A 24,601-nucleotide genomic window follows, 5' to 3' on the forward strand; every position below is an offset into this window, starting at 1 on the left:
TATTTCCATCACTTTTTCAAATTTTACGATTTAGTTGGTCCTTTAATTTCTATCTTACAAATATTATAAAATGCGTTAATATTTAACACGAATATATAATGTTACTGGATAACAAAGGATACACGAATAAATAATGTAACTGAATAAATGAAGAACAAAGGGAGTTCGCGACAGCGCACCTCGACGGCGTGGGTTCGAATCCCAACCGAGACCGGACTCTCCCCTGTACGAGAGGACTGACTATCCACGTACACAAAAGGTAAAAGTCTTGTAGGCCCTTAAAAAAGGGCAGTATTGACCATGACCAAATACGGTCGGGACGCCAAGAAGAAGAAGAAGATCTTATATCTAAGAAAATGGTGAACACGTGTTTAATTGTTATTCAAGGCACAAATAACCTGTATCAGGAATGACGTACTAAAAACTCCATAAAATCTTAAATCGAACATGTTTGGCGCACCGTTGAAGCAAAAATTCGATACGTGACAAACGGGAATATTTTTTTAAATTCACTCCACCCCCTCATGGATGCCATTGTTTCTGGCTCCATGCAAAGTAGTGATTGATTATTAATGTAAAATGCGCAACTGACGAGGATTGGAAGATCATTAACACTGTCTCTACGAAGGCTTGCGCTCACTTTTAACGCTTCAACCTCCGGGGTCATGTAGTTGAGATGTGTTTCTTTCATATGTTCTGTTCTTCCGCAGTGCCAAAGTACATGAGCAAGATCAAGTCCGTAACTCTACGGAACATCGGCCTAGAGCGGGAGAACGGAAGCAATAGGCGCTTCACCTGCAGCTGCCCGCTAACGTCTTGGTTCACACAATTCCCACAAATTATAGTCCACGAGCAGTCGGGTTTCCAGACGAACGCTCACGTGCGTGATCGTACGCCGTAGCGCCGTCCTAGCATGTTCAACAAGGGAATATTTTTCTAATTGCAATGCCACTACAAGCTACCCGTCTGGCATTGCAGTATATGAGGTTCATGACTGCAACCCTTTGGGGGAAGTCACCAAGAGATTTCGCACACTATCGAGTGAGGTAAGGTTCGGAAAGTGAAAAGAAACGTGTCCTACGTAACTCATTAGCGAGACAGGTGAAATGCTTCAAATGGCCGTAGTCGAGGCCATACTCGCTAAATCTTCTTCCGTGAGCCTGCGGATGACACGCAAATTCCACTTTAACCGGGACAGCCGCCAGCCGGCCAATTAGTCTTTTAGCCTCCACCCCGGCGGGCAGTGAGCGAAATGGAGTAAAACGCTGAAGATAATCTAGGACCTGAACATCATGGCACTTAGCGTCTGCTTTCTAATCGTACTGGATTCTCCCGAGAGCGATCGTTGTTGTAGATGGTACCGAAGGGGGGATGACGCACCGTTACTAACACGGCGTAGAATCATTTCTGTACGTGCGCACACCTAGTGAGATATTGCGCAAAATCCGGTGCTACTATTTACACCGAAATCACAAGGATCACCAAATGGTAAACCCAAAAACCGGTTCAAATTATTGTTTCATTTACAACCCTTCTCTGCGTCACTTGGCTTGGGCAGAAGTGTTCCTGAGTCCTCTCCACAAAATAAAGAGGTAACAAATCTCACCATCCTTGGCCTACGGTAGCAAACAATTAGCAGCTTTTCGGTTGGGTGGAAATTTAGCAACAATTAGTGGCTGATTTCGTGTGATCGCAATACATCACCATGTGGTTAAGTGTGATAGTGGCGCTTCAGGTTCGTCCCTGACATTTATCGTGTCGTCTGCATGAATCATCGATGACAGTGTTTTTGTTTACACAGCAGCCCGGAACGGCTTTTCCAGTGCCATCGCGATTGAATAGCTTGTTGGAAAACTAATCCTCAATGTATGACCGATCCATGAGTACGCAACATTTTCTCATTATAATACAACTGTTTAGGTCTACTTCGAGTAGTACTCGCGGACCGGGAAGCAAACAGTAAAATATTAAATGAATTCGGTATTGAAACTACTTTTGTTCTACAAGTGGATGAGTTTATGTCCACAGCTGCCTACCAAACGTGCTGTTGCATTAATTTCCCGGAACGTGTAGAATGTATTAATTTAATTATTTCCTGCGTTAAAAATTGTGTTTTACTTACTTGCTGGCTACTTTAAAGGCGCACCGTTTTTCGACACTAATCGTCCCCTGCTCCTGGTTATGGCAGTATTCCACTACACCGTGCGCAACTGTCACTTAGCTTCTGCAACTTGTGCAACTCTGTCCAGGCGTATGAAACGCGTACGGGGTTTGCAAGCAAACCTCGAAAGGTAGGATTGCTACCGGCGTACCCCTTTTATACTGGTCTTTGGTCCACAAGAGGAGCAGCGTGCTGACATGACGAGATCAACAAGATAGTACACCTTGCTATCATTCTACAAACAGTATCAGCACGCTACACGTGGTGACTAAAATCGCCGAAGCAACGTGATTACAAAAACCAACCGCTCCTAATGGGCCTTAATGCTGGCCACTCCGGTCGATCTCAATCCGCTGGCTGCAAGGATCTCGAATTACACATTCACACTAAACCACGATAAGACCGCTGTATCGCTTGGGCTAACATAGATAGCGCATTGTCGGATCTGGCAACCAAAGGGACGTCACAGAGATTCGAATGTTTGTACAGATATTTATAAACTTGTTTTTCCCCAATCTGAACTTTTTACTTCCTCACGAGTGTCGTGTGTACTTACTCCTAACGATGGATCGAGCGTCCAACTTATTGCGTTGGACCACACCAATCACGATCGGGTCGCTGTGAAGGCGTTTCTACTGAGAGAAACAATGGTTCTAATCCCTAAATATTGCTCTCTAAAGCTGAGCTGAGGAAGAAAACTCACACTCAGTTGCTGGTTTCCCTTGAAAATGGTCTTCTGCAAATTTTGCCAGTCACTACAGCATCCAATGTGCTTTCATTGGGAGAACGGTATGGTAGCTAGGGCCTCGAGCGTGTGCGGCTGGGGTCTTGTACGCAAACAAGCCACTGAGAACATGAGACCATCAGCTGTACAAATAGCGTGTACAGAGAGATGATACCTTTGTGGTAATTGTAGGACCTTGCAGGCATGCTTTATCAAGCAGTAGATATTCGAAAGGAATCGACGCTAGAGAGAAAACAACCATTCGGCGTGGATCCTTGTTGCTGTATCATGCTCGAATGGGTTAATTTAAAAATGGTATTTTATTTTAATTATTTAAGAGTTTTGTACAGGATAAAATCTTTATGCAATTAAATTGTGAAATTCAATTACCCCCTTCTATCTTTCATATGAAATAGGATGCAATTTTCGTGCTATTTGATCAAATCAATAAGTCAGAAAAGAATCGGAAAAACGACCATAAGCACTAATATAAATTATTTAGCTAAAACCAGTTTTCGCCAGTGATACTTTGGTGAGCTGTAGCTGATTGATGTACGATAAATCTGCACATAGTTAATTGTAGAAACGGCTACTTAAAAGTGGCAACAACTGCGTGTACGTACAACCTGTGCGCGTTTTCGGTTAACCTTGTGGCTCGAGAGCTCCCACCTACACCGATAGGATGTATCCGCCGCAAACTGGAATTTTCCCGCGCGGGTTCAGCCGGAATTGTATATACGTGTATCATTTTGGGGAAGCGTGTGTGCTTTTGCGCGGTTCATAACAGGCTGGTCGGCAACCGAACAACCTTAGCCTGGCTCAATCCCAACGAGACCTGGAGAAGGATAATCAAATTATTCGCCATCTAAATTTGTCACCCCATCTAATTCAATTTGTCTCAATTGAACGGCTGATCCCAGATGTTGCCTCGCAGATTTTTTTTTGCTGATCTCGCTCTACGCTCTCTGATCTCGGTGGCGTTATCGTACGACAACCGTATGCGATACGTCTAAACCCCGCGCTCGGAAAAGCCGATCACGCTGAGAGCCTCAGTATTTATCCCCCATGTCGCCTGCATCTCATAGTGGATGCCGGGAATAGTTTACAAATACAATGTACAAAACTATCCTACGACAGAATTCTGCCCGTTTTAGATGTTTCACCCGATTCACCGAAGGCGGTAAACACTGATTGGTTACCATGGTCAATCTTTGCCGCGTTGGTGTAGTTATTTAGAAAAGATGTACATTGCACTTGCAATTAGAATAGTTTGCAGCTATGAACATCGGAACCAACAGCTCCGCTAGCGGTAGGAAATTAGCCGCGCGCCCAGTGATTCACGGCCACAATCACGTTTCACGTGATTTCCCGGGTGACGACGCTAGGCGACGTTGAGTGACAGTTGTTGGTTTTTTACCCCCGTTGGGCTTCGTCTACGCAAACTGCCGCCTGCGGGTTGGCCTGTTTTTGGAAGAGATACTGTCCAGCGGTAAACCCACACAAGAATGATCCAGAAAATAAAGACCTCTACTTGCTTCGGTTGGATAGGACAAGGAAGACGACAATCGGGTTTATAGACCACATTAATTTATAGATTTAGATGTAATGTATATCATTCATCATATATACATAGCAAAACTTATAGCGAGATAGAAAAATAACGATTACGATGGTAAAAGAAAGAAAAGTCGTACTCTGGATTAACGACAGTTTTTTGTACGAGGATAATGGGAAGTCCCAATATCGTGGATAAGCAGCACAATGTTTCCAATTTTAAACATGTTATAATTCGAATAACTATAACGCAACAATACAAATCTTACAAGCGCAAACCATGTTATTACTGCGCTAAGAATCTGTCATAGTATGCTGAAGTATCACACAATTTAGCGACGTTGGCGACAATGCGGCAATCCAAGCTTTAGCACTTTTGTTTAGATAAGCAAACACGTGCTTGCTACTAACACGGGCTTCTCCCAAGGGGTTTGGATGGAAAGCTACGGCATAACAGCCGGCCGACACCACAGGTGTAACTAGTACTGTTTTGCATACTACATATTTCCGTTTATTTATTTCTAGAAAGTAGCAGCTCCGTGCAAGGGTCGAGATTACATGGGAGGGTTTCACTTTTACTGCGAGGCCGCGGGTAGGATTAGCACACCGGCCGGTTGCAGTCGAAAGCGGAACGCAAAACAGTACTTTAGCCTTCGATTGTTGTTTACTTTTGGTTCAATACGTACAGATCCGAAAACGACATTGGCCAATCCATCGCTCTCATCCATCGAGGGACAAAAACAAAGGCCCACGGACCGTCGATGGGTGGTCGACCGAGTGAATCCCGCCATGCTCCCGGGGATGACTCACGAGTGGTGATGAATTTTTTCGAACATACAAAAACCAAATCAATCCACGCCGGAGACCTTTTGCGATATTTGTCGATACAATTATCGACCGGCCCGATCTTCTGTCCTGTTGTATAAATGGCAACCCTAATGCAGCGACAAAGGCGTGATCGGACGGTGTTAATGTGTCAACACCGTTTGGCGCGTGCCCGCTTTCCCGCCATCCCGCTACCACCTCGCAATGGCACAAAAGTAAGTGTTTTTTGTGGTCTTGTCCGTTGTTCCCTGCTCACCTGTTGTTATCGGCCACCAGCCGACCCGCAAATCAAGTGGTGTTCGCGTTTAAGTACCCAAAAAAGCAGTTACCGAACGGAGGTATTGCGAAAAACACACGAAAAATGAACAGGACACTCACAATACGCGCTGTGATTCGTTAAATGTTATAACTGAAGGACACTCTACTGAATATTACCTTGATATTGCGTCAACAAATGATGGTTCATGCGAGGGAAGATCACTTGGCACTCCGTCTCATACCGGATTGGGGAAATTCCGGAAGCAACTGACACCACTATTGACTCCGTTTTGTACCGGATCGGGAAATTCCGGAAACAACTGAAACCACTATTGATAAGCGATAACTAAACGAATAACTTGAAGCCATTCGTATTCCGTTTTCTGGAGGCTATCGCGCGTTTTGATAGTAATCTTCCGATGGGCCAGCAGATCCAAACTTTTCCCTATACGAAACCGTCGACCACCTGACACTAGCAGGCTAACTTCTGTCCCGACGATCCACCAAAAGTGTACCACAGGTCTAGAAATGTTCAACCAGAAGGAAGCTACCACTACTTGCCGCAAAAACCTCGTCTCTGAATGTTTGTGTATATATCTCATGTCCACCACATGGTGGGGTTCTGTTCCTCTTCGCAAACCCACAAACCCGCTCCCGCTTACGCTTAACGACAGCTGTTCCATCGTTCGAAGCGAATTCAACAACGAGTAATCCAATAACAATGCCCAATCGGCTCGCACAACCCGGCGTGCCACCCGAGCTGCACCGATAGTGAACCCGTTGGCAAACGACCACGGCATAGGCCGCTGTATAATATATGCATTTCCACACTTCCACATGTTACGCGCGGTGCCGAGTCAGAACACGGAATGGGACCAGAGTGGAAGGGCTGGTTTGAATCTGTAGCGACAAAAAGCGAGTAAACCATTATTATGTTGTTATTTGTTGCTCATCGTAGTCGTCGTCGTTGACGTCGTTATTGTCGTTGGTGGTGCCGTCCACGGTACAATCGTTTACGCCACAAACTAATCCATTACATTAATGTTCTGATCACCGCATACCCACGCTACCGGCGGAAGCTTCGGTGATCGCGCTGTCCATTCGCGACGTTATAGTTAATCTTTGTGGATGAGCGATTGCATTGGGGTGCACTCCGAAACCGTTGCAACGCCGCTTTGCAACAAATTAGCTTCCATAGTGTAGCCTTCCGACCGAACCAAATGATCACAACCGAGAATATAATGATCAGTAGTTTGCAACTGCTTAACACTTCAGTTCTACGCGAATAAACTATTTGGGTAATCTAGTGCCGTGTTTTGAACTGTAATAAAGGTGCAGAAGGAAATGTTAGCGCCAGAGGAAGTACTTATCAAAATCAAGAGAAAAAGCTGATACAAATCCCTACCAACGGTTCCCAGGTGTGCTGGTCATATTGTGTTGCTCAACCTTAAGTCTGTGATATGTGAACATTTCGAAGTTTAAAATGGAATTAGATCTTACTATTTTGTTGTTTTTAGTTTCTCTGCAATATATTTGATCACGTTTTGCTTTCATTAGTGTAAATTCACGATTTCACTAATATGTATATATATAGGTCATTCTATATATATGTATATATACCTTTAACTTTCTTCGCTATTACTATCCTTCCATACTCTGTATTGTTTATTTCTTTTTCTGTTATTTGTTTATTATTTTTTTGTTCGTTTTCCGCATATATCGCTTTGTTCGCTACCAATTTCCATCCATTCATCACTATACATACATACACTTAATACGCACGAGTTTTGCTGGCTAGTTTTCGTTCGCTCCACTACTTTTTCTTAAATACCAAAGCTGTCTTCAACCTATTGAACATCCGGGGAGAGAATTCTCGTACCGGTTCCACTATTCCTACGTTGTTCACACGTCCGGATGTAATTCTATCTGCGTACGTTGTTCTTTGCGTGAATGTTTAGTACGAAGTATTTACTCTGAAGTAGTTACTGCATACAACCAAATCGGTATTTTGGTGATGCTTTTTTCCGTTCCGTATAACCCTTCACTCGCTATCATCTGCTGTTTGATACTTTTTCTCTTTGGAGCTACAAACGACGCTATTTACAATCACAAAACACATCAGTGTTTTCCTCGAAATCGAAAAATCATTCAATCTTATTCACCTTAAATCAACCCGGTTGATCCCCGGTGCGCACGTAACAAAAATATCGATTGTATTAATGATCGCAGGGTCAAGTGAACTAATAGATCTTCGCGTAGACGTTGAATTAAACGGATGCGCAGGTTTTGACTCTCTCAATCACTTTGGGATTCACATCCAGCAGAAGAAAATTAATACAGTTTACACTTGATTCAATAACGAAACCACCTAACTACACTAATGTGCAGCTCTGCTGCAAGGATAGCTATCATATGTTATCAAACCAATCGACAAAAGAATATAAGGTAGTCTTACCGGTAGACTCACCGTTTACCGACTAATGTTTGTTCGCTCTTGGAAAAGAAAATAATGAAACAAAACGGAGCTCGCTTCTTTTGACCCTCAAATCTACCAAAAGGTATGTAGTACTTTACATTTGGACACCAAACAATGCAAATGATTAGCTTATTTACCGGGACATTATGAATGTGACAATTATATTACAAAAAAGGATCGATTGCATTCGTAGTTGCTGCATTCTAGCCTCCGACAAATGATTGTAAAAAACATAGTTAAAGTGCAATGCTTCAAAAAACGAATTTCACAAATAATGTTATGTCTTATACTGTTGAAACATAAAAAAACAATGAAACTAGGGGTAATATGTTTAAATTATGCATCGTTTTCATAAAGTTAGTGTAAGTTCTGGCTTATTGTTAAAAAGGAAATAGGGAAAAATATCTGCCAAGAGAAAAATTGATCACATCTTGTGCCACATTTATATATTTTTTAATTTCAACTTAGTATGGTACAATTTTGCTCCCTTGAGTACTTCCATTTGCGGCACTACTGTTAGCTAGATAATTTTTGAATTGCTCCATTTTCGTTAAACTTTGTGCAGCAGTTAGAGAACAAAAACGAAAACACAGTAAGCTTAAGCTCATCCGCTTTAATGTTGCCCCGGAGTAATGAATTTCAGCTCAGCAAAATGAAAACTATTATACTTATTTTTTAACCACTAACCAAGACCGAGAAAAATAATTAAAAAGAAAAGCGAGAAAACATGAAAGAGCAAACACATTAGCCATAGAAATAATTATAAAACCGATTTCTTCTTCTTCTTCTTCTTCAATTCGGCGAGGATTTACTCCAGTACGGCTATTGAATCCAGCTTCCTGGGCCTTCGCAAGCTAACCTGGAGACATAGACCTCTTTAGGTTAAGGACTGGCAACTAAAGGCCATATGTCCTGATTTTCTGTGGTTTTCGATTTTCTGTAGGCGTCGCCTTTTGACTGCCACCATGCGGCCAGGAGCACTGCTAGCCAACCACGCTAGTGCGCAGTCAAAATGCGGCTGTTCACCCGCCGTAACGAAAGGAATATTTCCTTCCGTTTGTCAGATCGCACGAAACTCGTGATCCGCTTGATTACTCAAACAGCACGAGATGTGCGTCGGCTAGGATTTCTCTGACTTGAGCTCCAGCTCGGCGACACCACGCGGCCGTGCCTAAGATAACCTTACTTTTCAGCTAACCCTTTTCAGGAACCTCGTGCACTGCTAACCATCCGCTCTGATGCGACGCCGAACTGGAACTGAAAACCGATTTCTTGTTTAAAAAAAAAGAATATATCGTTACACAAATTAGGAGCGCACCGAGTGTGACACATCGATATCGAATTCCAGTACTGCGCAAATACTTATCTTGACACCAGCAATAGATGGATGGATTCCGAGTATCTCGTAATTCCCTACTACAGGGATCATACTTCAATCGTAGAACTCTCCAAAGCAAACAAACATTGATTATTCGATATGCATGGATTCAAAAAGTATCGTAAACGAAAGGCGAACGAAAGCCAACAGTAATACATGAACGATTTTTTTTCTTTTTGTATATTAGTCTCAGTTGTACGTGAGCAAAATACATATGAAAATAGCCTACGCTGATCGTCGGTGTAACTAAGAAAATTTCGAGCGCACTTCCTGTTAAATGGAGCGAGAAAAATGATCGAATTTGCCCATCAATTTACTCAACAAACAATCTCATCCAAGAACCGTCGAAAGTGTGTCGAATAAACAAATATGCGTAGTACCAAAGAGATTGTAATTTACCACTAATGCAAGTTCCAAAAGGTTGCGATGTTTGCTGGTTATGTGGGTGCCCCCAGCATGCCCATCTGTTCTGGGCAACTGGTGTTGGTCGTATGGGTCCACAAACACGTACAGTGGTAGTGGTTGTCGATCCTAGCTTCGGGCAAAAGGACTGGCGCTGTCGATGACACAATTGTGCAGACGCGGTGCTATTCAAAGGTATAAATTAGGGGGATTTTCTCTATGTTAAGTCGAACTCTTCGGGCCTTTACTTTGCGATCACTAAAATTATAATCGATATCATCGTCAGCATCATCATCATCAATTGGTGTACTCCCACCAATCCTTTTCATAGCCTTCGTGAACGTGATCCAACAGCACTTTGCGACGTTTTTCACAGTACCTACAACAACATTGGGATTATACCATCAGAAAAGGATGAAATTAAATGAAGATAACAGCTGACGATCTTTTACCTATACTTGTCCTGCACTTTCTGCTTGATATCGGCCAGATTCTCCGACGTAATATCACGCTCCAAGTACTCGGACAGCTTTTCGGTTGCCGTTTCCAGATCTTTTTGATTATCTTCGAAAATCAGCGATTGGTTGTTCTTCTTAAGGTAGTAGGCAAACACGTAAGTGCACATGAGGGTCTGGCGACACTGACACAGAATATCGACTGCTTTCTTCAGAAATTGCACCTAGAATAGAAAAAAAATGCCAAAAGCCATGTCAAACAATCTGCTCCTCCTGGTCGTATTGATTCGTATGAAAGTGACTAAGTCTATTAGACGGTGATTACCTCAATCCAAGACATATTGTGTTGCTGCATTTCTTCCATCTTTTCCTTGACTGCCGCGTACAGTTTGTGTTCAAACTTCAGTGACTGCATGTGGTTGATGTACCGATTATAGTAATGTAGGTATCTGCAAAAACAAGGTGTAAGATTATGTATGCTTATGTAGTTAATTTTGTAATTTATGTATGTATTGTAATTTATTCAAGATAGATTCTAGGTCGGTGCAAAATTATTAGTATCGACGATAAGGAAATTCGAAGACCAGTATTTTTGAAGGATGCGATTGTACTGTGAATACGCAACTGTGAAGATGTGAAAGTATTTAATGTTTTATTGAAGCAAGTGTAACGAGCTTTACTAACACAGGGAAAAATAATTCCTGGGAATTTAATCAATAAGGTATTGCTTTTATTGTATATTATATAAAAGGATGTTTTGTATGTTAAACATGACGTGGGGCATTTAATTAATTAATTTCACGATGCCTTCGTAACAAAAAAGCTTTTAAACAATATAACACTAGAAAGCTTTATCCTACATTAAAACTCGTAAATACCACACAAAATATATTTTCCATAATTCAGTTGAAAATGAGTAAATATGTTTTATCAGAACGGTATTTTGTTCATGTGGGAAATATTATTAGGTGTATTCGAAGTATTCATTAATGATACTTAAGTATGATTATCGTAAGAATGGCTCTTTAAATAAACACGGGTAGTACAACAATATTAAGGGCACGGTAAACGAAACGTAATCGCTGGCCTCTCGTGTATTGTCGATATTCGGGCCAAGCGTCATCTATGCTTTGTTTATGTTTTGTAATTTGCTAAAAGTTTCAGTTTTTTAAGCTAACAGCTATTATTTTGTTGTGTATAGTTGAAAATACAAAAACTACACTAAATAACCACAGAATTTCGATAAATATACGATTAAAGCGCGATAGAATGAACGTTGCTTTTTTATGCATGTCCACCTGATTCTATCGGTGGTTTAACTTGGAACTCAAACAAACACGGAAAATAGAATAAGGCATGCACGCCCACGAGGGGTTGGGACACAATCCTAATAGAATGTATTTGAATTCCAGGACCAAGCTCATCGTGCGAAACTAGTCAATCTAAAGTAAGTAAAGCCTCATGATTTTACTTTGTTTTTCAACTACCCAACTATACCCAAAGTCACTTTTGTGTGACTGACTTATTACAATCATATGAATTAATCATAACACATCAAATACACATTTTCCATTTTTACTAACCTGGCTAATGTTGAACGCAATTTTTCCTGAGCGTCACGAGCCGCACGTGCTTCATCTTCGTCGTACCGGTTGCAGTTGTACCAGGATGATCCATGAGGCTCCCAAGATCCCAGACAAACCCAGCAAAAGTCATGCTTACAATTTTGATTTTTGCAAACCTTAAAAAAAACAAAAGAACATGAAACAAATCCCTCTTGCATCTTCGCGCAAAAGTAATAGTAAAGTAAACTATGGTCTGTTTGTCTTACCATGTGATTACAACCGCCATCCTTCTCGATCGTCACGTTACACTTCGGACACTCCTTCGTGTTGGCTGCAATCCAGTTGGATGTTTCAGAATCATCATCACACTTTTTGATCCATTTCTTCAGTAATCGACACTGAACTGGGTCGTGCCAATTTTCGCCACATTCAAAGCAGAACACATGGTTGCACTTGCAGATGACCGGTCGGGGGTCGACGTATTGTACCTTAATCGCGTAAGTACAATCGGCCGACGGACACCAGCGTAACAACCGGTTGCACTACATGAAATAGAGTCAGCAGAAATTAGTAAACATCATTCATATGATTCGACGTTGATATCAGCCGTGAAGGGTAGGTCGATCCACTTACCTCCACAAAACTATTGGTGATAAGGTGCTGATACTTAAGTCGCACTCGTGAATCTTGCACCAAGCGCATCACCGTTACGTCATCCACCAGAATATCACATCCATGCGCCGCACATGCTATCGACTGGCCGAGCCCCTCTTCCACAATCTTTGTCGTCAGGTACTCTTGCCAGCATTGCGTGCAGAAACGGTGCCCGCATTCCAGGCCAGTCATCATCTATGGTCACAATGAATGTAAACATTACTAAAGCGAACCGAAATCTTGGACCAAATATTATTTTCAAATGCAAAATAAATTAAGCCTGTTGCCATCATCATTTTTACAAAGCTCATTAATAGCTTAATGATTCTATAAAACGCAACTATTCCAAATACAAATGTGTTTGGTTTTGCTCGAACCTCAAATATTTAAAAAAAACATAAGCAATAAGGAGAAGAGAGATCGTATTTAAAAGGTTAGTTAAATGATACTTCAATAAATTAATCTTTCATCGATCTAAGTTTATCAATGATTAACAAAAAGTTTTCTGATATTTCCAATGGCCTTGAGAGGCTTCGCTAAAGATTCCGCTTCAATACCCGAATAGAAAGATGCAAAGGGATGCAGGGAGATGTTTACGTTTAATACACCTGGTTCGAGGACGTGTGACCAGATGTAAACGTTGTTGTCTGAGTTCAACCATTCGATGCATGTGCCCGGAATACATTGGCAATGCAATGATCATTTTAAATTTAACTCGCTGAGCGAAACCAGTACACATCCCGATCTTCGTGCACATTTAAAATAGGTGATCAACGAACGAGCAACAACGACGACGCGGATCTCGCCTCTAGAGGAGAAAGATTCACTTTCGAAGGGCAATGAATGTGTCCGTCTGCCTGTGCACGGTTTTGGCACAGCTAATGTAATTGTAATCAAAGTGTGTTCGGTAAAACAAAGAAACGTGCACTTACGCTTGGAGGAAACGTTGAGTAGCATATTTCACAATCCTCTGTTCTGGATTTTTTGATCTGAAACAGAAATGAGAAAAGAAAAACGATAATACAGAAGCATATTCCACACTCGATTTATTCCAAAAAAAAGAGAGCACATACCTTTGGCTTGAATGCTAAGCTTGGCTTCCGGAAAGGATTGATAACATGTGCATCCTTGAAGAGCTTGTCCTGGTCACCATCATAAAACCGTTCCATTAGCTTTTCCTTGTCCCATTTGAAATGGTTCAGTAGTATGCGGGTAATGGTAGCGGGGATCTGTGAAATATAATTAAGTACATATAGGATAACTTCGAATTTTGAGAAAAATTTAACAAATGAAAATTGATTTTTTTTTTCAAAATACAATCATCTTGAAAATTGGGATCTCAATAAAAATAAAATAAATTTAAATCTAAATTAGGCAATATGCTGGAGATTTTTTAATACCCTATTACAATTCAGTTAAATCGATCGATTGTAGGAATAGAAATTTGGTCAAAGAAAATTTTGACAGCTGCATTATACGCTCATTTTGAATTAGTTTGACCATCAGTGTAAATGGTTGTCGTTAGTAATAATGCGTGTGCGTCAGTAACTCTTTAAGTTATTAGTTAATTACATTGTACCACTGGGTGGTAGCAAAACCGACAAATCAATGTTATTGTTATCCAGTTACGTGTTACATATTAGAAATTGCATTATGTATCAGCCGTTGTATGAGCTAACATTGGAATAAATTTGTTTTTAATTTTTCAACTATATGAACAGTTATTACAATTCAAACTATCATCACTATTATAACTGAAAACTGGGCGATTAATGATTAACGTTTGAGAACCACTGGTAGACGCAAGCATTCACACACATAGATACGTATTCCAGCCAGTGTGTGGAAAAAACGCAAAAAGCTTGAAACCCCATAGACTGCGCTTTGGCTCGTAAGGGTGTTTTAAAGAACCTCTGTATGGATTTGAATGAGCCAGTTTGCTGCACCAATGCACAAAAAAATCACTCAAATCCGGAGGCCCTTTTTTGAGGATATAGTGCAGAATGACCCAGATACATTTGTGAACGAGAATTGACAGTTCGTAAACTCAAAACAAAGAGACCACACACCACCGCACGCTGCCAGCTGGAGCTGCAGGGTGGAATGGATCTACTGAATACTAGGGGCAGCAAGCGGAGGAGGAGGAGGAATAGGAGGAAGAAAATGTGTCACCACAAGCGCAAGGCAGATGAGTGTGTACACCATAGCGGGGCCATTTTCCCCACTTTGAAAACGACCTCGAATTTTCTACTTCGACCCACCTTAACCCAGGTTAACGAGGCTAGCGTTGGTAAGGGAAACTAAAGGTTTTCCATGCCCTCCATTTGCCTACTGCAAACACTCGCGCAGTTTCTGGGTAATATCTCTAGTGATTCTGGGCACTACAGGATGATGCATGAAAGCAACTCTCGACGCACTTCAGTGAAGGTATTAATCGGGGAGCTTCTAGGAGAAGGGAAACACACACTCTTGTCTTACCTCTACGACCGTGTTTACGTCCTTGATACAGTCGACCATATGCTGTACGATTTCGTCGGTGGTGAGCACGTCGTAGGGGTACTCGTCGGTTTCTTGGCCACGGTCCCGTGGATTATTTACGTCCACGTCCATGGCAAAATCATCGTCCCCGCTGGACACATTGCCCGAATCGTGCTCCTCGAAGCTTTCGTCATCGGAATCCATCCTAGCTTCCGGGAGACGGGAGTGGGGAGGTCGATATGAAACGGGGAAGTACGATGAGGCCTTCAGAAACGCGCAATGTCTGCTGGGTTGCGTGTCGTTGCTGTTGTTTTGTAGTGATCTGTTTACGCAGCAGCAAAGGAACAACAATCAGCCTAACCTGATCTGTTGCGAAGGTGACGACTTCGACGACGTTCGTTGCTCTTCACTCCCCGATTGACACTGCCGTTTCACAAAACACACTCCTCGGACTACGCTATGAACTTGCGGAAGCAGTTACAACGTATTTAGCGACGGCTAACCACGAATCGCGAACTCTTTCTCCACGCCACTAGAGCACCTTTTAAAGCACTGAGATTTTATTTTAAACTCACTTGAAATTCAATGTCTAGCACGACCACTAAAAGCTGTGAACTGTTTTGGTTTTCTTTTGTTTATGCGTCGAAGAACATCGTTGACCAATCGCTACAAGATGTAAGTGGAATATCAGCATCCAAATAGCACTGCAAACAGAAATAACCCAAATTTTGACTATTGACGGAGTAGATGCACGTCGTGCGATCTATCTGCTGCAAAGCCAGAAAAAACGTATTGAGTACGCCCAAGGTATGTTTAGGTCAGGTCTCCTAAACCACGAAATTTTGATGGCTGTCGTCGTGACAGGCTATGACAGCGTAGACGTTACTAAAGCGAAACTTCATTGGGTCAAAACAACTTAGAAAAACAAATTAAGTATCAAAAATCGTATATTAATTAAACATCAGCGGAACGAGAAGTTTATAATCAATTCAGGAAAATATTTGCAGCATCAAAAACATTCTAGAATTTGGTTTTGGAATGGACAAAACTGAAACCACAATTACACACTAAATTGGTCTAACCAACCATCCAATTAATGATGATTTAACAAAATGTATGCATCGTTCGAATGTATCACTACCAAACCATACCAGTTTTATCACTACACGCCCAATTCACTGCACTGCCGTGTCCAAAACCTACACCACCCATCTCGAGGTGTTTCATTGTATTCAAGGGGTTCCATTGAATTTTTATTTTGATTGCCCCCGCGAACGACAAAATTTTTTGCACGAATTGTCGACTGCATTCGATGGATATATGTTTGGCTGGGCCAGCACTGATGGCCATCACAAAACCATTGTTTTCATTATGCATTTCTTTACAACACACCTGTTTTCAGTTCCTGACCCGACGAGTGCTAGGCAGGAATATTTTTTTCACACTACGCATTTGTCAGCCCGTCCATTTTGCATGTTGACCATTCTTCCGATGATGGTGGGCAAGTCCTGTGCCTCGGATTATCCCGTGTCGTTTTTGGTAGTCGTGTAGCGGAAAATTCAAGGAATGGATTTTCCCTTTACCTATTAAACTCCGAAATTGTCACTTACGTTATCCAACAAATGTTTACGTCTGTTTTGCTGCCTGATATCGATCGACCCTTTCCTGGACTTTTTTCTCCTCTAATCTCGAATCTAATCGATTCGGAATCGGAAGATCCGCGGATTTCGTCATAGTGACGAATTCGGAAGGATTGACTGTCAATTTGACAATTCAAACTGACACATCTGGCCTTGAAAATGGAGGGCTCGAACCGGTCGAAATACTCCTGGCGCCATCTGGTGGCCTCACTAGCGTCATCTGGTGAGTGCAGACACGTACTACTCCCATTCCCGGTTCAAAACCGGTTGGAAATGGGAAGCGCTGCTAGCGTCATCTGGTGGTCTATGCTAGCGCCCTCTGGTGAGTCCAAACTCTACTTCGAATCGGTAGGAAAATGGAACACCGCTAGCGTCCTCTGGTGAGCTTTGCTAGCGCCCTCTAGTGAGTCCCGATGCTACTGGCATTGATCAAGGTAGCTGCAAAAGATGTGTTGCTTTTGCATATGAGGTGCGTAGAGGCAAAGCTGTGGAAACTCAAAATTTTTCTCGAAATGTTTCCAAGATCGTCTGAAATGTTTCGATTTTCGTATTTTGTTTTTTCTTCCGTTTATTCCGAACGTTGTCCCCTCCGCATGGTTCACAGATAGACGATCTTTGTCATGAGTTTGAAGTTACTATACGAAATGCTTGGTGTCCCTCATCAGTAGATACGTGAGTAGAAAAATTGGTTTCAAGAATTTTCCAAACAATAAATCGTGATGGAGGACCCACTGATTGCTAAAGCAGGACTTTTTAATTCATTTATGCTATTTCCGTTGGTTATTTTTCCAAATGCTAAGTGAGGCTATCATTTTGGGACACCTCTGTTTTCAGTTTCTTGGTGCCAAAGAGATTGTTTTTTCGTTTTCTCCAACAATATTAATGTGTAAAATCCCAAATGAGGCCCACTACTCACCACATCGTCGGGGAGGGTATAAACTAAATATATAACTAAAATACAACAGCGAAATTTACTCGTTTACCTTAGACACAAATAAAGTACAGTAGACTCCCGATTATTTCTGATTATTTGTGAGGGATGCCACTGTATCAAAATTTGAAGAAATGTAATGTGCACAGTACACCCCACGTCTGTTAAGGGATAGTTAGGATAACGATCCTCTTCTTACCTAATAGGTTGAAAATAACAACTTTTCTCATAATATATGCCGAAATTGTAGTTAGCCTAGCTCGATATATAATTGGAGTTTTCTACAAAGAGCTTACAATTATTAAGCAATATGATAGAAGACATTTCATGTAACAACTATGCTGTAATGACGAGATCAACCCGCTGTACGCCGATTTCTCCGTACGGCAAATCAGAATCGTCTGGCTCCTGAGGGCTTGTCAAATGCTATATAGTGAAAATATGACGATTTGTGATGCCATGAATACCATATTACAATATGACATTTTTGTATACTTTTCACACTACTCATATGCTGCTTTAGCTATGGTGATTCAAAGCAGGGTATTGAAAAATTTAACTTGCATATATTTAACAACGTGACAACAAATAGCGGATCACATGTTTGTTCTTTGATTGCGTCGTAATACCGAGGACTCGAGATTCAATCCCACACCTGTGGCGTGGTGTTTCCTCGCGCTGCCACTGCGCCAGGAGTACCTCCCATATTGATGCATAAGAGAGCAAGAATTATAAATGCACGATTATACATTTCATATTTATTTTCACATTTATTTAACCATGCACAACACATGAAGCGTAAAGAAGTAAGTAATTGATATGCAATAGCTTCGCTCACAATTAGTGTACAAATTTAACTAAAAACTGCAAAATTTCGCTTATTTACAGAATTGATGAATTAAACCGCGAAGCGTGCTCCCTTGAATGAGAACGTGACGAGAAGGCAGGAAGTGCGGGAAGTGCGAACCTTTCCCCACGCGAATTGAATCCGGTTTAAACTTGAACACGACCCTGGCACCGACGGAACGTGCGACGGAAAGCGAGACTACAAAAAGGAGCCTCATCGGCTTGTTTACTCGGTCCGCGAAGTTAATCTCTATTTTTAAGCATATTCCTTTTCTGCTTACGTCGTTTCTTACACGTCCCAGATTTATTTTTATACGTCTAAGGTCGTCGCTTAGGGATTACATTTATATTCGCTAATAGTTACTTGTAAAGAGGAAAACAGAACATACTAAACAGTTTCAACAGAATGTAATCGAAGTTGAGGCAATCAACCTCACACGCCAAAACGGTTGATAAGGAATTTGATGGGTAACATTTTGTTATTTTTCCGTATTTGCGTTGCGGCTGGACGATTGAGTATACTCTACAGGGCCTGGGTCTGGATGAGTAATAGGGAATGCACAGCGCATCAGCATGGTACGACTATCAACTAACGTGTTACGCCATAAAACACGAGAGGTACGTCATTCCAGCAGTAGGTTTCCTCTTGTTTTGATTAATCATCACGTGGAAAAAGTTTCTTTTTTGTGTATTTTGTCGGCGTTTCTGTTATCCTATTGGTGGTTTCGAAACAGTAGTTGTTTTGAGTTATGTTGATCTTTCTATTCGTAATTTAAAACATCCGGTTTTTGACTCTTTTGGTACAAATGTATCGACATATGTACATGGAATTGGTTTTTTTTTTTTATTATAAATGAATTTTGAGCTAACAACCCAAGTAACATTTTAAGTTTTATCATGGTTCTAACGATGTTGTTCATGCTCATCATTAAGTCTTATCTGAAGAGTAAAATATCTTAAAGGTTGTGATAAAACCTTCATAAACCCGTTTCAAGTGTAAGAGGGCCCACTCTACAGAACGTTGTCAAAACCATCCCTTAAAACCTTTTCTAGACCAAAAATCACTGATTGGTTTTAAGAGAAGGTTTTAAGAAGGACTTAACAGCGTATTTACAGACTCTTCAAGTCTACTAAGATTTTAGACTTAATGAGCGGTTTTATAGCTATCCTCAAAAGGTTTTAAGGATGTCAAAATTATCAAAACTATTTTGCCTGCTGAGAAACCTCTATAAAACCAATTGGATTTGGTACACCCATGTTAAAACGTTGATAAAACTTGTAAAAGTCTAATAGGTCTTGGAAATGTTACTTGGGAACTAATGTCATTTATGCATTGATTTTTGCACTTTTTCTTTGTTTTTTTATTCATTGTTCTATTCAATTAACTTAATTGCAAATTCAATGTGTTATTGATATTCCTGTCGAACCTTTTCATTATTTTTTCCCTATCTCAACTATCAACTTCAAAATAAGCTCAAATAAATTTCATAAGTACACACAAATTTCTTTTCGTCTAATAAGGTCAGCTATTTGGTTGCACTTTTAAGGATAACTAGTATTTTAAATTTAAATAGGAAATCTAGATAATGTAAGCAACTTAAAGTCAATTTCTTAATGATGAATGCAGTAGATACAAAAAGTAAATGATTGACTGCTAATCCTAGCGATGTTTTGTCTACACAACCTAAATGGGCAAACTTGGCTGTTTAACAAATCACTATAAGGACCATATGAAATTAGCGGAAAATCAACAGCTTCAGAGTGATATTGCCTGAAATGTTTTAGTTGTAAATTGTTTATAACCCATTCTATTCATACTATCGGACATCTCGGGAGACTTGATCGCGAGCATGTGTAGTAAAAATCCCGAGGCATAGGTAAACTACGTATGTGGAATAGATGATGCATCTGCACAGTATTGTAAATTTTGTGTTTTGTTCGTTGAGACAAATGTATCATGTTATATTTTTTACGACAGTAGTTTAGTAGATAGACTCTTTATCAAATTTGGTTATTTTTTGTTCCAAAAGCCTTACTCAAAAACTTAAATGATTGTTGATTGGAAACAATTCCTATACACGCAATGTATTTCAATTCATTATGATGATCACCTGAACAACCAACAACGAATACTTTATTTGTTTAATAATTTTCTGACTTGATTAAAATAAAATCATTCCGGGTAAACATTAACCAGCTTTTACAGCTGTATAATGTTATCTAACGCCATAATACTCGGTTATTTGTCTTCCCTCAATGCACACTCGGCTGACCAGAAGTTCACACAGATCCTAAATATAATGAAGGTCGGTAAATTGTACTGCTATATAAAAAAAAACAATGACTGTATGGAATTCAATTTCAATATACATTCATGTAAAATCTGGGAAAATTCTCCTGCATCTTGTCCTGCATGCAAATGTTCAAATGTGCGTATCGTATAGCTGGTTTTGTGCTTCAATATTGGGTTCTTTATGAAAACTCTTTTGTATTTGTATTTTTTGAGTTGTAATTTTCTTCAATAGTGATTTTACAAAAATTTAACGAAAAGCAAATAATGTATTGACTTTACCTAAAGCCTTTCACAAGTAAAAACATGACTGTCGCTTTCTTCAACTAAGAAGAGTGAAAGAGATGCCTAGTAAGCGATGATCGAGAAAGACAAAATTAAGGAATGGATAGAAGAAGGGAGGTAAAATTTGATAAGGGAATATTTTCCGGAATGCATCATCAGAAGCGGATTCTCTTTATATTTTACAATCGGTATTGGTAGGGAACAGTAAATGGTTGTAAATTCGAATTGGTTTGTCTGATAATGCTAAATGCAACTTTGAAATTCACATATGATCTAAACAAATCTTTAAAAATCCAATTATTTCATATAGATATTGTTTTGCACAATTTTGGGTCTATTAGGTGTTACCAGCATGCCCCTTTGGCACGTATTAGAAAATTTTCCCTTATCTCGACAAATAGGCCAACCGTACGACAGGGGAGGTGTGCTGTGCGTACCAGTGGCGTGGAGGAAAAACGTTCGACGAGAGGGAAACATCCAGCAATCGGTGGAAAATTGTACACGGGTGGAGGCGTTACTCCTGCTTCCCCGGGAAAGCTACACCTTCGATTTGTAGATCAAACGGGTCGTCGTGTACCAAACGGAAGTTGGACTGGGGGGTAATGAATGCCAGGCTGGTCTGGAGTGTTGGTAATATTTTGGAAACAGAGACCACCCAGGCAGAGCAAGAAGTATGGAGACGTGTGGGGTTTCAACATAGCGTTTATGTTTGAAGCCCGATATGCCTGCGAAGGGAACGGAAGTTAGAGGATGTGTTGGAAGAGCAGTAATGCGTGAGGCTGGGAAATTGCTAAAAGCGAAAGGGATAGAGCTAGCAAGCAAGACAAAAGAAGTGTGAGCGAGAGGGTGAGAATGTTGTTCGCAAAAGAAGTAGTCGCTGTTGCGATCGAATAGCGTATGAAAAGCGGGAGGCTGGATATAAAACGCCACCACCACCCTCGTCGCCCGGCACATTTCCCTACCAGTGTGCCGACCCGATCACCCACCCGGTCCTTGTCCGAAAATCCCTTCCCCACCCGGCCTCAATGTTAACCGCAGCCGACTTGGATGGGATTTCACGCGGTGTAGCTCCTGAAAAGACTATGCTGGCTGGCCTATGCAGAGCTTTTTCGTGAGGAAACCAGAGAGTATGTGAAGAATGACGAGGGAGAGAAAGTGAGTGTGAGTGATTGTGGAAGAAAGAGGAAAGCATGCTCGAATCGCTTTTAGATCTCCAAAACAGTTGGTGAATGGTGGACTATACACGAGGGCGGCCTTCGAGAGGGACGTACACTGACCGCCAAACAAACTCCAACCAAAAACCTCATCCAACCTGCAAGCGGTGGTCCCCCGATGACGATGATGGCGACGGATTGCCGATGCTAGACGACGGCGCAAATTCCCATTCACGTGTTGACACACAGCTAAACACACGCTTTCTTGCTTTCTGTGCTGCAAATATGCTTCACGAAGCGTGCTGTGCAGCGGAGGTCGGATTGACGGAAAGGACAGGGAGAAACATTCGAAACCCAACAAACAACGCGCGCTAGAGGCCTCGATTCCGTGCGAGACTATTTCCAGCGAATCGAATGCTAAAGGCATTGCAACAACAGTACGCTCATCTGCACTATGGTAGACCCTTGATTGGTAGTTTCATTTAACGCACACTACTGTGATGCCATGGGCTATTGTTAATAATAATTCGAATATGATTTGAGTTAAACATGAAATTACGATCATAAGAAAACAAATTAAAAGCTTTGATGTCAGCGAATTCTAATCGCAACTATATTTCACATATATCATATATTTTATAAAATATCACATATTTTTGTAGTGCTCGCTGATCTAGGCTCTGAAATAGTTTCTAGTGCTTACATTTTTCGGAAAACCAAATTCTCTGCATTCCCTGATAAAAACTGAAAGTCACCATTAACAAATTTGCAATAAAGAAAGTCTTAAAGAGAATCATAAAAAACAACTGATGATTGAAATTGATGCTTTTCTTTGAGATGAGAGTGGTCGTCAAAAATCATGTTTTATATTTAAATAATATAACTACAGATTTGACTTTTAACTTTTTTAAATGCGCTGGTTGATTACGTCAACATAAAATATATTTTTAAGCCGGCTCAACAACTTACTTGGAAACAGATGCATGGTTGGAAGAGGTACAAAAAGTGAAAAGATTCTAAATTTTCGTATACGTATTTATCATAAATATCATTGAACATTTTTTTAAAGGAAAATTAAATAATATATAAATTAGAAAACATGCAGAATACGGGGTGGAATCTTTGAATCGTAAAAGGTATTTTGCGTCTTAACATATCATTCGCTCATTTTTTAAACCAAACATCGTTTCGAAGGTAAACATGATCGAGATGATAAGGTGCCAATGGTTTAAAAAAAAACTATCTTGGCGATGCTTTTGTTTGATATACGCAAGGTACAATCGTTTGAACCTGGCGTTAGGAAAACCCAGGTGAAGGGCATTGGCTCCAAGCGCGATGAAGCATGGGAGGGGGAGAATGCAGGGGGAAACTATTCGGACTTGGACACCTAGGGAAAACAAAAACCTCTGCGATACATCGGATGCATGTTCGGCAAAGAGTAAAGAGATAGAAAAGAAAAAAAAACAAAAACATTGTTTAAAATAGCGAAATGTGGTACTTGAAGTGGGAGGTCGGGCCGTTTCGTCTGAAGCGAATAAAAAATAGAAAGGAAGCACAGCGTCCGCGTTGCCTTTTTGAGGGCAACATCGCGCATATTATTGGGTGGTGTTTTGGGCCGCCGCGTAGCCGTCATGTTTCACTCTCGACGCATCCCACCAGCAAGATGCACAAAAACGATTCCCACACACAGTGACATGGTGAGGGAAATTTCAAGGAAAATTTCTGCGTCTCCCCGGTCCAGCAGGGTAGTTGGCCACACATTCACGTCACCAAACACAACCCGCTCCTCGCTGGGAACTTCTTCTTCCAGCCTCCCTCGTACACACACGCACACACACAATCGCTCTTGTTCATGATCCGCGATCATCCTCCATCCTACACTAGCTCAGACTCAAAACGCTGCCCACGCAAACCCGGTTGCATCTGTCCGTTTCATCCAGTACCTCGACTCTTCCTAACCCTGCCTCCATTACCGTCCAGTGTGTTTTGACTGCCATTGCGATAGATGGCGGGGTGGGCAAAAATTCAACGCACATACAATAACAAAAAAATAAACGAAATACATGAACGCTGCGCTTTCGCTATAGTAAGGGCTTAATGCACATAAGACTATGCAACACACAGCAACGGATGCACGCACAAGCGCAGAGTCACATGTGTGGGGTGGAAGCGTCAGGAGTTGAAACACACTTCAGGGAGTCGATTTTTGGTCCACCACAGCCCGACAACAGTGGCGGAAGAAGGATAGTTAAAGACCGAGACAGAGATATGAACAGTAGGAAAAGAGCTACTCTGGAACGGCGGGAAGGGGGGAAGGTTACCATGAACACAACACGTACAAGGAAAACATCTGCGATGATGGATGAGGAAGAAAAGGGGGTACCGCGGACAGAGGGTGGGCTGAAGTCGGAGTCGAAAACGGCGGAGATCATGCACCCACCGTAGAGGGGTCTGAGGAGAGGTGGTGGAGGAAGGGGAACGGCAGTGCGAAGGGAAATGCCAGCGGCAAAAGCAGCAACAACAAC

General features: G+C 41.3%; 1 protein-coding gene across 4 annotated transcripts; it reads right to left on the reverse strand.

Moving 5' to 3' along the window:
- Nucleotides 1-9,265: 9,265 nt before the first annotated feature.
- On the reverse strand, nucleotides 9,266-16,614 carry LOC131271335 (E3 ubiquitin-protein ligase ariadne-1). Of its 4 annotated transcripts, none has more exons than XM_058272730.1 (10): nucleotides 16,541-16,614; nucleotides 14,931-15,596; nucleotides 13,526-13,681; nucleotides 13,385-13,441; nucleotides 12,432-12,647; nucleotides 12,065-12,340; nucleotides 11,817-11,974; nucleotides 10,559-10,682; nucleotides 10,231-10,457; nucleotides 9,266-10,157 (listed from the first exon to the last, which is right to left on the reverse strand). In XM_058272730.1, exons 2-10 carry the CDS (start codon nucleotides 15,132-15,134, stop codon nucleotides 10,076-10,078), a joined length of 1,500 nt encoding a protein of 499 aa, XP_058128713.1. In that variant the 5' UTR covers nucleotides 15,135-15,596; nucleotides 16,541-16,614; the 3' UTR covers nucleotides 9,266-10,075. The 4 variants fall into 4 exon arrangements, with proteins under 4 accessions (XP_058128713.1, XP_058128716.1, XP_058128712.1 ...); XM_058272733.1 differs by having other exon boundaries at nucleotides 15,506-15,634; nucleotides 16,541-16,608; XM_058272729.1 differs by having other exon boundaries at nucleotides 14,931-15,634; nucleotides 16,541-16,608.
- Nucleotides 16,615-24,601: the final 7,987 nt, after the last annotated feature.

This window comes from Anopheles coustani, chromosome 3 (assembly GCF_943734705.1).
Source record: "Anopheles coustani chromosome 3, idAnoCousDA_361_x.2, whole genome shotgun sequence".
In the NCBI taxonomy this organism is placed as follows: Eukaryota; Metazoa; Arthropoda; class Insecta; order Diptera; family Culicidae; genus Anopheles; species Anopheles coustani.